Source organism: Sarcophilus harrisii, chromosome 5 (assembly GCF_902635505.1).
Source record: "Sarcophilus harrisii chromosome 5, mSarHar1.11, whole genome shotgun sequence".
In the NCBI taxonomy this organism is placed as follows: domain Eukaryota; kingdom Metazoa; phylum Chordata; class Mammalia; order Dasyuromorphia; family Dasyuridae; genus Sarcophilus; species Sarcophilus harrisii.
In genome coordinates this window covers 226,080,774-226,094,239 of record NC_045430.1, presented here as the reverse complement: position 1 = coordinate 226,094,239, position 13,466 = coordinate 226,080,774, and the positions used below count along the sequence as shown (strand labels likewise).

The 13,466-nt window shown below is 42.1% G+C and overlaps 1 protein-coding gene across 2 annotated transcripts; it reads left to right on the top strand.

Annotated features, from left to right (window-relative positions):
• Positions 1-7,348: 7,348 nt before the first annotated feature.
• BAMBI (BMP and activin membrane bound inhibitor) lies at positions 7,349-13,131 on the top strand. 2 transcript variants are annotated; one of them, XM_031939793.1, is made up of 3 exons: positions 7,349-7,704; positions 11,387-11,674; positions 12,154-13,131. In XM_031939793.1, exons 1-3 carry the CDS (start codon positions 7,629-7,631, stop codon positions 12,573-12,575), a joined length of 786 nt encoding a protein of 261 aa, XP_031795653.1. In that variant the 5' UTR covers positions 7,349-7,628; the 3' UTR covers positions 12,576-13,131. The 2 variants fall into 2 exon arrangements, with proteins under 2 accessions (XP_031795653.1, XP_031795654.1); XM_031939794.1 differs by having other exon boundaries at positions 7,352-7,704; positions 12,157-13,131.
• The last annotated feature ends 335 nt before the right edge of the window (positions 13,132-13,466 follow it).

The window sequence follows — 13,466 nt, the reverse complement described above, 5'->3', positions numbered from 1 at the left end:
GGTCCTGACTATCTCCTCCTAGTTTCACACAGTAATTGTTAAGAAACAGAGTCAGAAAGTTGAGGAATCGGTTTACTGCTTCTTTTGCCCCCGGCTTTACAGCCGGGGCATGTGTCGAGCTTATTGGGTCCAAGAGTTTAACTTGGAGACAAGTTGTTCATCTGTACCAGTTCCATGCAGCTTCCCAAACTGATAAAATCATGGATTATGGCTCACCACACCTCCACAAATATGGGAAAAAAGAAGAAAACAGGAAAAAAAGAAAAGTTGTAAAATGATGTGTTAAATAGATTGGGTTGGAAAAAACCAAGCTGAAAGTCCTATCTCTTCCATTTACTAGTGCAATTATCTCTTTGAACCTTAGTTTCCTCTTCTATAAAATGGGACTATTAGACAATACTTATACTATCCACTTATCAGAATGGTTGTGAGGCTGTGCATACCCTTTGATCCAGCAGTGTCACTACTGGGCTTATATCCCAGAGAGATCTTAAAGAAGGGAAAGGGACCTGTAGGTGCAAGAATGTTTGTGGCAGCCCTCTTTGTAGTGGCCAGAAACTGGAAAATGAGTGGATGCCCATCAATTGGAGAATGGCTGAATAAATTGTGGTTTATGAATGTTATGGAATATTATTGTTCTATAAGAAATGACCACCAGGATGATTTCAGAAAGGCCTGGAGAGACTTACATGAACTGATGCTGAGTGAAATGAGCAGGACCAGGAGATCATTATATACTTCAACAACAATGCTATATGATGATCAGTTCCGATAGAAGTGGCTCTCTTCAACAATGAGATAATTCAGACCAGTTCCAATTGTCGAGTAATGAAGAGAACCATCTACATCCAGAGAGAGGATTATGGCAACTGAGTGTGTAACACAACATAGCATTTTCACTCTGTCTGTTATTGTTTGCTTGCATTTTTGTTTATTTTCTGATTTTTTTTTTCTTTTTAGATCTGACTTTTCCTGTGCAGCAAGATAACTGCATAAATATGTATACATATATTGGATTTAACATATAATTTAACATATTTAATATGTATTAGACTACCTGCCATCTGGGGGAGGGGAGGGAATGGGAGGAAGGAGGGGAAATTTGGAACAGACGGTTTTGCAAGGGTCAATGTTGAAAAAAATTACCCATGCATATGTTATGTAAATAAAAGGATATAATAATAATTCTTTTTTAAAAAAAGAATTGTTGTGAGGATCAAACAAGGTAATGCTTTGTAAGGTACAATGTAACCTTAAAAGACTTTAGGATATTTGAACTGAACTCAAGGGATGGCCTTGACTTGTTTCACTAGTTGGTGAGTGGTGGCTAAGTGATACAATTTTTTTATCAGAAAATTAAGAAAGCTCCTTCCTCTAATTTGCGTGTTTGAAACTATGCCTATGAAGTGATAAATTTGTTGGAATAAGCTAAATATGTAAAGTAAATATAAATCAATTGAAAATAGACCAAGGAAGGCCATGCATAGATAATAGAAATTTGTAAACTTGCATACATGTCAAAGATGGTTGGTTAAAGAAAAGGGGGGTAGGAGGAAAAAATGGATCAGTGAAAAATATTACCCATCTTTTACCCCCAAATTAGTAGTTTTTAAGACTATAAATTCAGTGGAATCACAGATCTCCATCCATTTGCCAAATTTAATTAAAATGATAGAAGCATGCTGTTTGAAAACATTGTCTATGTTATTTAAATTTGGAGAACTGAATACAACTCTAAGATATTTTCATATCTTTAATATTAAAATTTGAGTCATCATCTTATAATTTGCTACCTCTTCCTTGAAGCCTTCCCAAATTCTGCTTTTTGATGTATTAGCTTTCTCTAATTATCTCTCTCTTTCTTTCTGTTTCTCTCTCTCAATTTTCCAATACTTTGCTATCTCTGTTACTCTGTATATCCTATTTTGATATTTGTGTATTCACAGCGAATGAATTCATGGTGTAGTCCCTTCAAAGAATGTCAACTCCTTGAGGTAAGAGGCTCTTTCCTTCCTTTCTTCTTTCTTTTCTTTCTTTTCTTTCCTTCCTTCCTTCCTTCCTTCCTTCCTTCCTTCCTTCCTTCCTTCCTTCCTTCCTTCCTTCCTTTCTTTCTTCCTTCCTTCTTCCTTCCTTCCTTCCTTCCTTTCTTTCCTTCCTTCCCTCCTTCCCTCCTTTCTTTCCTTCCTCCTTTCTTTTCCTTTCTTTCTTTCTCTCTCTCTTTTTCTTTCTTTCTTTCCTTCTTTCTTTTTTTTCCCTTTCTTCCTTTTTCCATCCTTTCCTTCTTTCTTTCTTATTTTAGCATAATACTTTTCACAATTCAGGTGCTTAATAAATCTATATTGAAATTAATATTGCATCATAGTTTCCTAAGCAGTAGGACAGATGAATGAAAATTGGGAATAGATTAGTTGAAATAAAGATGTTACTATGTTTCTTTAACCAATGGGAAACATTATGACATACTAGAGAGAATTTTGCATTGAAACTTAGAAAGACCTGAGTTCAAAACTCACCTCAGAAACTTTTAAACTATATGATCCTGGGCAAATCACTTAACCTGCCTGCATTTCCTTACCATTAAAGTAAAGATAATAGCCCTTGCCTCACAGTTTTACTGTGAGGATTAACTGAGATAGTACAGACTATTCTAAAAGCCATAGTGCAGTTTAATCCTGATTAAAACTTTTTAAAAAGTTTAAAACTTCACCAAGACTTATGGATTGTGCTGTTTTTATAAATTACTTCAGAAACTTTAAAATTCTATATGCATATTAACTATTATAAGGAGATCTCAAGTGGAAGGTCCACTATCAGAGATGAAGGCCTTCTGATTAGAGGTGTAATTAATAATAACATTATCAAAGACAGAGGGATGAAAAGGCCTAAACATTGAACGATTGGGCTGGGGGATGGGATTTAGAGGAAAGGCATTCTAGAGATAAAGAGTCAATCACATTGAAATAAATATCTAAAACTTTTAATGTCCAGCAGTTTAAGAGCAGAGCCTTTCTTGCTGTTTTATTTGTTGACTAAAACATAGTCTTTGGGATTTAGATGGAACAATGGATAAAAGTTCTTGGTCTGGAATCAGGAAGATCAGAATTCAAATCCAGATTCAGATACATACTAGCTGTGTGTCTCTGGGCAAGTCACTTAACTCTGTTTGTCTCGGTTTCCTCATCTATCAAATGAGCAGGAGAAAGAATGGCAAACCATTCCAGTATATTTGCCAAGAAAACCTATAGTTCTTTCCAAGATTTTGCTAGGACTGAACAGAGCTATGCCGTATTCAGAGGCCATGAACACTGTGGGATATGTTCCTTTGATAATTAAGCTGGACTCATTAAATTATTGTGTCTATGATAGGATTATTTGCTGATCAAAAAGGTACTTCATAAGCATGTTGGGGGAAAAGAAAAACCGGGTAAGTGAATCTGTGGTCCATTTGTAAGACCTCATTGTATTTATGCTTGTCTGTGGGAGGAAGGCCCTTTTGGAATGTAGGCTTCAGTCAACAAAAGTAAAGCTCTGGGCTAACTTTCCTCCCAGGTTCTATCACACTGCCCCAGGCCTCTGCAGCTCTTATCTGCCATTCTATTTTGGTGGAAAAAAATGTTTCACTAGACTGTCATTTCTTTGAACCGGGCTAATCTCCCACCTCTGACCTTACTGCAAAGAAAGTCAATTTTAGGTCTGAACTTCCAACTGCTGTTGAGAATATGGGATTTTTAAAAGGTGCTCCTGGGAATTCTAGATTTCACCTGACCTCTGCTGAAAAGTCTGTGTACTTTGGAAATTCTGTAGAACATGCCTAAATATTTGATTCTATCATTTAAAATACAAGGCATAGCTTCACTATTGTGAGCCAGGTAGGAACTTGAAAATGATTGCTTTTTTTTTTTTTTTTTTTCTATGAATCTGATGCAACTAAAAATATTTTTCTTCAGTATCATGGAAAGAAATTTCTGAAGGTGAGAATTACATATAACTTTGGCAAGTAGTAGTTTTTTCTTTGATGTTCAAATACAGTTATGCTTTTACAATTTGGGTAGTAGTCAATGGTGCTGTAACAAAATACTCTTTGCTTTTATTTTTGTTTTCTGTAGTTTCCATATGAAAACAAAATTTAGAAAATGATTGTAAGGCATGTGGCAAACATGAAAATGCATAGTAATGAGGATTTACATTCACATGTAAATCATATCTAGAATTTTATTCAAAGAAGGATGCAGCAAAAACATTATTAATGCTTAGTGTGGTCCTGTGGCTTTTGGTCAAAAACAGATTGAGCAATTTTTCTTGGTTATAACATAATTTCCTTCTCTCTCTCTCTTTCTCTCTCTCTCTCTCTCTCTCTCTCCCAGAGAATGAAAGTTTCCTTAAACTGAAAACCCAAAGAATACCAGATTTTCTTTCCTTTTTTTTTGTTATAAACATATCCTTTCAAATGTGTGTAGAAGAATTGAACATGTTTAACATATATTGGATTACTTGCTGTCTAAGGGAGGGGATGGGAGGAAGGGAGGGAAAAAATTTGGAACACAATGTTTTGCAAGGGTGAATGTTGAAAACTATCTTTGCATATATTTTGAAAATAAAAAACTATCATTTAAAATATCCTTTCTGGCAATTTTCACGTGAAAATAAGGGATAAAAAAGTTATCTTAAATTTTTAATGAAAATTATATAACCATTTTTACCCTGAGGAGAACCAGGAAGCTAACAGCTGAAGGCCTGTTGTACTCTTCCTAAATAATTTTTTATTTCTCATAGTCATTTCTCAAAATGATTTTTTCCTGTCATCTGAAACACTGTCTCCTTTCCAATGCCATCATACTCATAGTTATGGTTATAACATATGGTTATATATGGTTATATATATGGTTATAAAATCTTGAGGGAAGTATTCTTCTTGAACATAATTTTCAACCATTAAAAATTTCTATAATCATGAAACTATCTCAATGTATGGTTGGAGGAATCATCAAAAAGAAGTTGTTCTGAATTATCAGAGAAGGTTGAATGTATTTTTGTTATAAAAACTTTTTTTAAAGGATGCATACACAATGAAAGAATAAAATAAAGTGCTAATTATTATATACCTATAAACTTCTAAAATCACTCCCCAAAAGCCACCTTTGGTTGACTGGTTAACAACATCCAAGTTGGATAGTTAATTTCTAGATGACTAGTAAAGGTTGGCAACTTAAAACATTTCAGAGTTTTTTCTCTCTACTTTATGAATAATCTGCATAATAAATAGAATTATTAGTCAAAAGAAATAAATTGCAAAGATTTAAACCTGATTTAAATAAACTTTACTTCAAAGGCAGAATGACATAGTCTTTGAGAAACACAAGGTATCTACCGAAGTCTTCAGCTCTATACTTTTGCCTCAGAACTAATTCTTCCTTAATACTTGATCTGCCCCTCCTTTTCTTCAAATGAATTTTAATGTAGTGATTTTTTTTTTTTTTTTAACAACAGCTTTTCAAAGTTTCCCAAGCATTTTCTATGAAAAGGTCTCTTTTCAAAGGCCATTTCCTCTATTATCTCCTTCTGGATAAAATTTGTTAACATCTAATATCTTTTCAACTTTAAGGCTAGAACGTTTTTAGATGATTCCATCCAAAGGATCGGTTCATATTTCTTAGTACTAACGTTCACTAGTATTTTAAGGGATTTGACCTAACACCTGCCACCTTAATATAAAGTAAGTAAACGTGTCTCCAGGGAGATATATATAAACAACCAGAAAACAGCGTCTGTTCTGTACCTGTTTGGGTTGGAGAAGTTTGCATAGGTTGGTCTTAAAAGGCAAGTTAGCCAGGGGTTTTGAAGCCAGTTTGATGCAGCCCTGTGGGGACTTCTTTGGAGAGAGTTTCGAACCTAATCCCCAAAGAGCTAACCTGACTTGGGTGTGTTAGCTGGCTGGCTTCAGAGCAAGCCCTAATAAGTGAATTAGCATCTCAGTAAGGAGATCACCGCGGGACTGATATTGATCAGGTTCTGCCTGTGTGTTTGCCTGCGATTGTTTGGGGGGATAATTGAGTGTCAGTCTCGGTCTGTGTCGTCTCACTGGCGCCTGGTGCTTTTGGATTTGCTAATTTTCGTTAAGTGTCTCTAGCTGGCTACTCGTACCCAGTCGGCTGGGGAGAAAGAACCAACTCGGCTCCTTCTGATCAACAGTCTGTCTGTCTGGGCTTTATTGATCACGGGGAGGGTGGTTCAAGGCGGGTGAGTGTGGCGGGAGAAGAATGGGAGGCAGCCGATAACGACCTTCTCTCCCAGCCTGGCAGCTCAGTGTGTGCCCCTGGGCTGGAGGTCTCGCTTCTTTCCCTACTATTCCCAAAAAGGCTCTTGTACCAAACCGCCCGACAGAGCTGTCCCGGGATGCTGCGGGACCAGCCCCGGGTCACTAGGGGTGCGCTGCTCTGAGTCCAAGGGGGCGAAGAGACGAGTGGGGAGATCGAGGAAAGCGGAGGTGTTTGGTCGAGGCTTGGTGGAGGTCGGGAGGGAGCAAGCGTGAGCAAAATGAGAAGCAGTCGGGATGCAGAGGTAGCGCGGGGCCAAGAAACGAGCGTCGGAGCAGCTGCGTTTGCCCGGGAGTCGGCTCAGCCCCCCACCAGCTGTGCGGATGTGTCTGCCCTCAGTTTCCTCATTTGTGAAACAAGCTTGGTTCTTACCTACCTCGTGGCCACTGCGCTTTGTATAGCGCTGTATAAATGCAGGATATTATAATATTCTAAAGTTGGGGGGGAGACTGTAAGATGCTGAGTGACCCCCGTAGCCCAGGAAAGGCGTGGGGTGTGTGTGTGTGTGTGTGTGTGTGTGTGTGTGATGAGTGGGAGGAAGCCCGGAGAAGACCGGCTGCACGCTACAGTTTAGCAGATTCAGGCTTTCCAGGTCCGGAGATTTGGAAGCCAAATCCGCCCCCTTCCCTCGAGCCCCTCTCCTTCTCCCCCCCCCCCCCCCGTGAGATTGACTGACAAAAGCCGCTGAGCCAATCCGGGCCGAGCACTGCGCTTCTCGGCGCTCCCGGGGGCGGAGCGCGGGCGGGGCTCCGGCGGGCCGAGCTCGGGGTTCCTCGGCGCTATTTACGGCGCCGGAGAAGCTCGAGCCCAGGCAGAGGCTCAGGCCGAGCGAGCGGCGCCGCTGCGGGAGCCTCGGGAGCTTTGCGAACGTTTCCTTCCTTCCAAAGGAAGCGACCTGGTTGTGCGGCCGCCCGGCAGGCTGAGCCCGCTCCCCGGGCTGGAGCCGCAGAGACGGGCGGCGGCGCCCGGAGAGAAGCGCCCGCACGGACTCGGGCAACCTGGGCCGGCCGAGGCGGCGGCGGCGGCGGCGAAGCTTCTCCTGCTGCCTTCCTCCGTTCTGCGGCAGCGGCGGGGACCGGCTCCTGCGCGGACGGCGCCCGGCCCGCCGGCCTTCGGGGAGGACCGACGGAGGAGGCGCGCGGGGCTCGCGGGCGGCCCGGGGGCGCCGGCCGCTTGGCTGCGCTCCAGGCCGTGGGTCTGGGCTGCGAGCGCCGAGCGCCCATGAGCAGCGCGGCCGGGCCGTCCTAGGCTGCCGCGGAGCCCCCCGACATCGGGAGCCCCGGACGGGGGCGCGACGCCAGGGTGGGGGGGTAAATGGATCGCCATTCCAGTTACATCTTCATCTGGCTGCAAATCGAGCTGTGCGCCATGGCCATCCTGCTCACCAAAGGTGCGTGAGCGGGCGCCCCGGGGGGCTGGAGGGGGGCGGCTGCGGGGCGCGGGTGGGTCTGGGCTTCTGCGTGTGCGTGGGCTCCGCGCCAGGGGGGCGGTCGGAAGGGCAGCCCGGGTCTCCCAGGTTTCTCGGGGAGGCGGGCTTCCCTTCCCCCAGGTTGCTGCTCCCTCCTCCACCTCCCCTCACCGCGGCTTTTCCCCTTGGGGGGACCGAGAGCGCGGAGTAGTATCCGAAGCGTAGCGGAGGGGTGGGGAGCCGCGCCGCTGGCCCGCGGGGCCCGGCGCGGGCTGGGCTGGAGGGGAATGCGTCTCACGCGCCCGGGCCAAGGGGGCTTTGAAGCCGGCTGCCAAGCCTTTGTTAGCAGCGAGTGAGATTTCCTCCCGCAGCGCGTCGAGGCCCACAGGTCACAACAAGTTGGTGCGTTCTTAGAAGTGGCGGCGGTGCGTTCTGGGGCTGCCGGGGATCCCTTCGGGTCCTTGGGACTCGGGCTCTCCCTTTCCTCGCCTCCTTCCCCGCCCTCTCCTGCTCCCTCCGCCTCCGCTGCCCTGTCCCGTTCCCGGAGTCGCTGGCCCGGTTCATTGATGTAAAGTCAGACCTCCGGGGCAAGTGGTTGTCAAAATGTTTTTGTTAGTCTGTCTTTAATGAACTTCTGAACGTTTCCAGTCGTGGAGCGGGGCCATCTTACCGGGCTCTGAGCACCGCCTCTTTTCCCCGAGGGCCGCGGGCGAGGAAACGGATCGGCCGAGCTTTTCCTCCCCTCACTCTGACTAGCTTGTGTGTGAGTGTCAGCGTGCCTGAGTGTACCAGAGTGTGGCTTTCCACTGCTGGGGCAGACGAGGATGTGCGTTCGCCGACACATCTCTTTATTCTTTACCGATCACTTCTTCCTTCTCCCGGATCTCCCCGCGAAAAAGGCGGGGGGGCGTTATTTGGACCTTCTCTTAACCGCAGTCCTTCACCCTTCAGGTAGACACGGATGGATTTCCTTTTACACTTTGTTAGATTCGCCTTCCTCCCATCCCTATGCCAGTGTGTGAATAGATAATATATGTATTTTAAGTAAAGAGCGCTATTTAGCTTTTCCATCACCCCCCCCCCCCTCCCTTTCCTATAATTGCCATGTTCCCTGCATGAGGTTAAAGGATAAGCTAGCACAGTGATGATGATGTGCTACAGTATTTATTTATTTTGGAAGGAAGGGTGTAATTAACCCTAAATAACAGCCCTTGCAGCCTGCAGAGGGAAGCCTTCTGGCCCCATCAAAGGCAGGCAGAACAGGGAGTGACTGAGACTGATGTGAAGTCACAGATACTGAAACTATGTGCCTGATAATGATATAATTAGGGGATCACAGACTTCTGACTGCTGTTAACTTCAAAAGCTTTAAGGGAAGCCTGCAGTCTCCTGTAGCCATCTTTGACTAAAAGCAGACATTTTTGTTTAATAGCTACATACAGTAACAAGAAAGGGGGGGAAACAGAAGAGCATTGTTCACTGTTTCAAAATACCAATACCCTTTCTGGCCTTTTGCATACCACAGGAAGAAACTTTATGAAACGACAAAAAAATACAGTTTTAATACAGTGGTACAAAAGTCCATTCTCTTTGTAAAAAAAAAAAAAAAAATGTGGCTCTAATTAAAAAGAGTTGTTACAATCTTATGACTAGCCTGTCAAAATTTGTTTATTAGACCATTTTAGGTCAATAAAAATGCAACATTTGAAAAAGGGTCTTACATTTAGAATGACATCTACTGTTCAGTTTTCCCATTGTAGTAATTAAAGTGTTTTTACTATTGGTCAAATTTTTTAAAAAAGTAAATTACTTTTATTTCACTTCCCAAATTGGAAGTTTGGAAGTGAAGGCTCTTTAGTGTTTACAAGGATTTATGAGCCTCATCATACCTTCAAGATCTATTGATATTACATGAAAAACACTGGCAAATGTCGAGGGGAGGAAAAACTTCCTGAACCTGGGGCTGGAGCACACACAGAGGAGGAAAGAAATGAAGCTCACTTTACTTTGAGTTATTAAGATCAAAGAGAATAAATTCAGACTAGGAGCAAGATACTTCATCTTTTGACCAGTATTTAAACCCAGCTGCCAGAGAATGTTTTGTGTGTATTTTTGTTTCAGAGACTAGAGTAGTGGCTGGAGTAGCCTTGGGGGCCAAGATGGGCTGAAAGCCAGACAGAAAAATCAGGTGATTCACCTTTCACAGGCCATGTAGTGCTTGTGAATGAGCTTAGAAAGAATAGGTTTATAAAAGAATTACTGGCATTTATTCTCAAGAGTTTAGACTTCAAATGTAGGACAGATTTCCAGATTTTGGAAACCTAGCATGGAAAGAAGGTGCATTAATTCAAATAAAAGATGGCCTTAGTTCCTTCATAGAACAATGAGTGAAGTCTGTTCTGATGAGACTTCAAGATTGGAACTTCAAGATTACTGATAACACTGGTTCCTGGAATAGCTGAGCCTTAATTTTGACATGGGAAAGTGTCACATTACTCATAAGAGGTGACAGAGCTCATATAATGGATTTTATGAAAGAAACTTTTAAAAATCAGAAATTTTTGAGGTTTCCTGAAAGATTTTGTTGTTGTTGTTGTTGTTAATAGAAGCAGTGAAGGATTTTCCAGTTTAAATGTTTCCCCTTTTAGGTCACATGTTGAATTTCATGTAAAACTGGAAGGGAGGGTGACCTAATATGAAGGAGAGGGGAGAGAAGGGAGGAGACTCTTGAACATTTTGCAGATTTGCTTCTTTTTATGACTTTCCATTTAGGTTGAAAGAAATTGACTTTGGCAAACAAACCACTAATTGTAAACTACCCGGTGCCCATTTTACAGTATACTGGCTAAAAAAATCTCCTTTGCATGAAAAGATCTTTATAGGAAAAGTTGCCTTTTCTGGAGACATTGCAGAGTAGCTGCCCAGTTTCATAGTTTTTAAAGCCTCTGACTAAAAAAAGTTTCTAGATTGTTATGGTTCTACTTAATAACTTTATAAGGTGTTAGGTAAAGCTCTTAAACCTTGGCACAGCTCTTAGAGGTAGTAAACAATTCAGCAGTTCCGATCAAATATTTATACTGACAAAATCAAAAAGCCCAGCATTTTTATGTTCTCTGGTCATGTGGGAATGAAGTGAATAAATAATGTAATTTACCTTTCCTGTAAAGGGGGGGAAAAAGTCAAGCAAAAAAAAAAATTTACTACTTTTTTTTAAAAGTACCATTTTAATTACCTGCTAGCCCTTTAGAAATTTGTGACTATAAAACTCTGCTTATGGGCAGAATGTTGCATTATAGAATTCTAATAGGAACTGGAATTTAGTCACTAATTATCCCAAGTGCTTTCCTAATAATGTTCCATGTTGATAATAAAAAATACAGCTGAATGTTCTAAAGTAACTTTTCACTCATAACTTCTCTCTTAGTGTATTTTAATGTTTTGTTCCCCTCCCTCCCCAAAATAAATGATTCTCAATGAAAAGATGAGATTTTACTTTAGTAAATTAGCTGCTGAAAATTTTCCTGTAGGCTGCCTCCTCCCCTTTTCCATGCTCTCCCTTCTCTCTCTCCCTGTCCCCCCCCCCTCACTCCCACCCCCACCACTGCTTCCATTTGGGGAACTGGTGGTTGGCAGTTGAGTTTGACATGATTTCTTTCCTTTTCAGGTGAAATCCGATGCTACTGTGATGCAGCCCACTGTGTTGCAACTGGCTATATGTGTAAATCGGAGCTGAATGCCTGTTTCTCGAGACTTCTTGACCCCCAGAACACGAATTCCCCACTTACTCATGGCTGCCTGGACTCTCTTGCAAGCACAGCAGACATCTGCCAAGCCAAACAGGCACAAAACCACTCCGGCACCGCTGTGCCCACATTGGAATGTTGTCATGAAGATATGTGCAATTATAGAGGACTGCATGATGTTCTCTCGGCTCCCAAGGGGGAGGCTTCAGGTAGGGAGAAGGCGGTTTTGTAAACGAAATCTCTGGCCTGATCTATAGGCCTGTGACAGCCAAGACTTTGTATGTCTGCTATTGATTTTGTTGTTAATGTAATTAGAGATACCAGTGGGAGAAGCATGGCTGGATGCAAAAATGCGTCTCTCTCGAGTAGCTTTTATGTCTGCACAAGCATTAGCTGTCTGTCTGCCTAATAGGCTCGGCCTGGGTTTTTTCCAACTTTTCTAAGAGGTTAAAGAACATTAGTCCTCATTCACGTTGGGTGACTTAGCCATCGGAGTCCATTGCATCCTATTTTAAAAATGGGTTGGGGTTGTCTGACTGAGACTTCCGGGGCACAAGGTCTTTTTTACTGCAATCTTGTGTGTGTGTGTGTGTGTGTGTGTGTGTGTGTGTGTGTGTGTGTTTTAATGGGATATGCTAAAATTGACTAAATTAAAATGAAGAGCACTGATGATTTTCTCATTTCCCAGCAGGGCAAGGAAGCCGCTATCAGCACGACAGCAGCCGGAATCTCATCACCAAAGTCCAGGAGCTGACCTCTTCCAAGGAACTGTGGTTCCGAGCGGCCGTCATCGCGGTCCCCATCGCCGGGGGGCTGATCTTGGTGCTGCTCATCATGCTGGCTCTGAGGATGCTCCGCAGTGAGAACAAGAGACTGCAGGACCAGCGGCAGCAGATGATCTCTCGTTTGCACTATAGTTTTCACGGACACCATTCCAAAAAGGGCCAGGTGGCCAAGTTGGACTTAGAGTGCATGGTCCCGGTCAGCGGGCATGAGAACTGTTGTATGACCTGTGATAAAATGAGACAGACTGACCTCAGCAACGAGAAAATTCTCTCACTGGTTCATTGGGGAATGTACAGTGGGCATGGGAAGCTGGAATTTGTATGACCAAGTTTTATCCAAGTTAAACTAAATGGAGAAAAAAAACAACAACAGAAAAAAACAAAACAACTCTTGAAGGCCTTTGGGTTCTGCTGGACAGGAGCACTTTATCTGAAGAAAAACAAAACAAATTTCACTAAGCGTCTTTGAGAGACAGAATAGCCTCTACAAACAGAGTCTTGGAGATTTCTTCTGAAGGATTATTTGCACAGATTTAAAATACACTCAAATGTATTATTTGCTTTAAAGTGTAAAAGCAAAAAGTAGAAGTTGTACACTGTCACCAGGATTATTTGAATTGTAGGGAGCTGGAAAATGAGTACCAAAATAAACTGAAATATACAGTATACAAGCTCCTATATGTTTCTTGATTTATTGTAAAGATTTAAATATATATATATATATATATTTTGTCTGAAATTTAGTGGTGTTTTTCTTAAATTAAAAAAAAATAGTTAGAAGATGATCTAACTGCAGGATTAGCTTGTATATTTGAGGCTCTGTTGCAAGGAATCAATGCTCAATAAATGTTTTGATCTGATCTATTACAGTGTTAAAAGTACCAAGATTGTACTTACTGTTTTCATATGTATTGTTTTGGGTAATTTGGATAGTGCCTAAATGTGCAATATCCATCCTTCTTTCCCTTACCCAGAATTGTCTGTGGGAGGAGAATTCTCTTTTTCAGCCTTCTCTTTGATGCTAGTTTTAATTATCCCAGGCCAGGTATGTCAGTTGAATCTCTATGAAATACTTCTAGTATTGGTTTTAATTGCCTTTACCCTTTTGCTTATAAGTTATTTTCCCCTATTTTCTAAATTTTCTTATTTAAGTTGATCACTTTTCAGTTGTATTGTTGAGTGATTGATTCTTTATTCCATTTTGTTTCAAGCTTAA

What these genes read in the sequence shown, in the direction of transcription:
- BAMBI (XM_031939793.1), top strand. Translation starts at nt 7,629, where the DNA reads ATGGATCGCCATTCCAGTTACATCTTCATCTGGCTGCAAATCGAGCTG. An exon ending in GGCCATCCTGCTCACCAAAG is followed by an intron (nt 7,705 to 11,386) that starts GTGCGTGAGCGG and finishes TTTCCTTTTCAG; the next exon opens with GTGAAATCCGATGCTACTGT. An exon ending in TCCCAAGGGGGAGGCTTCAG is followed by an intron (nt 11,675 to 12,153) that starts GTAGGGAGAAGG and finishes CTCATTTCCCAG; the next exon opens with CAGGGCAAGGAAGCCGCTAT.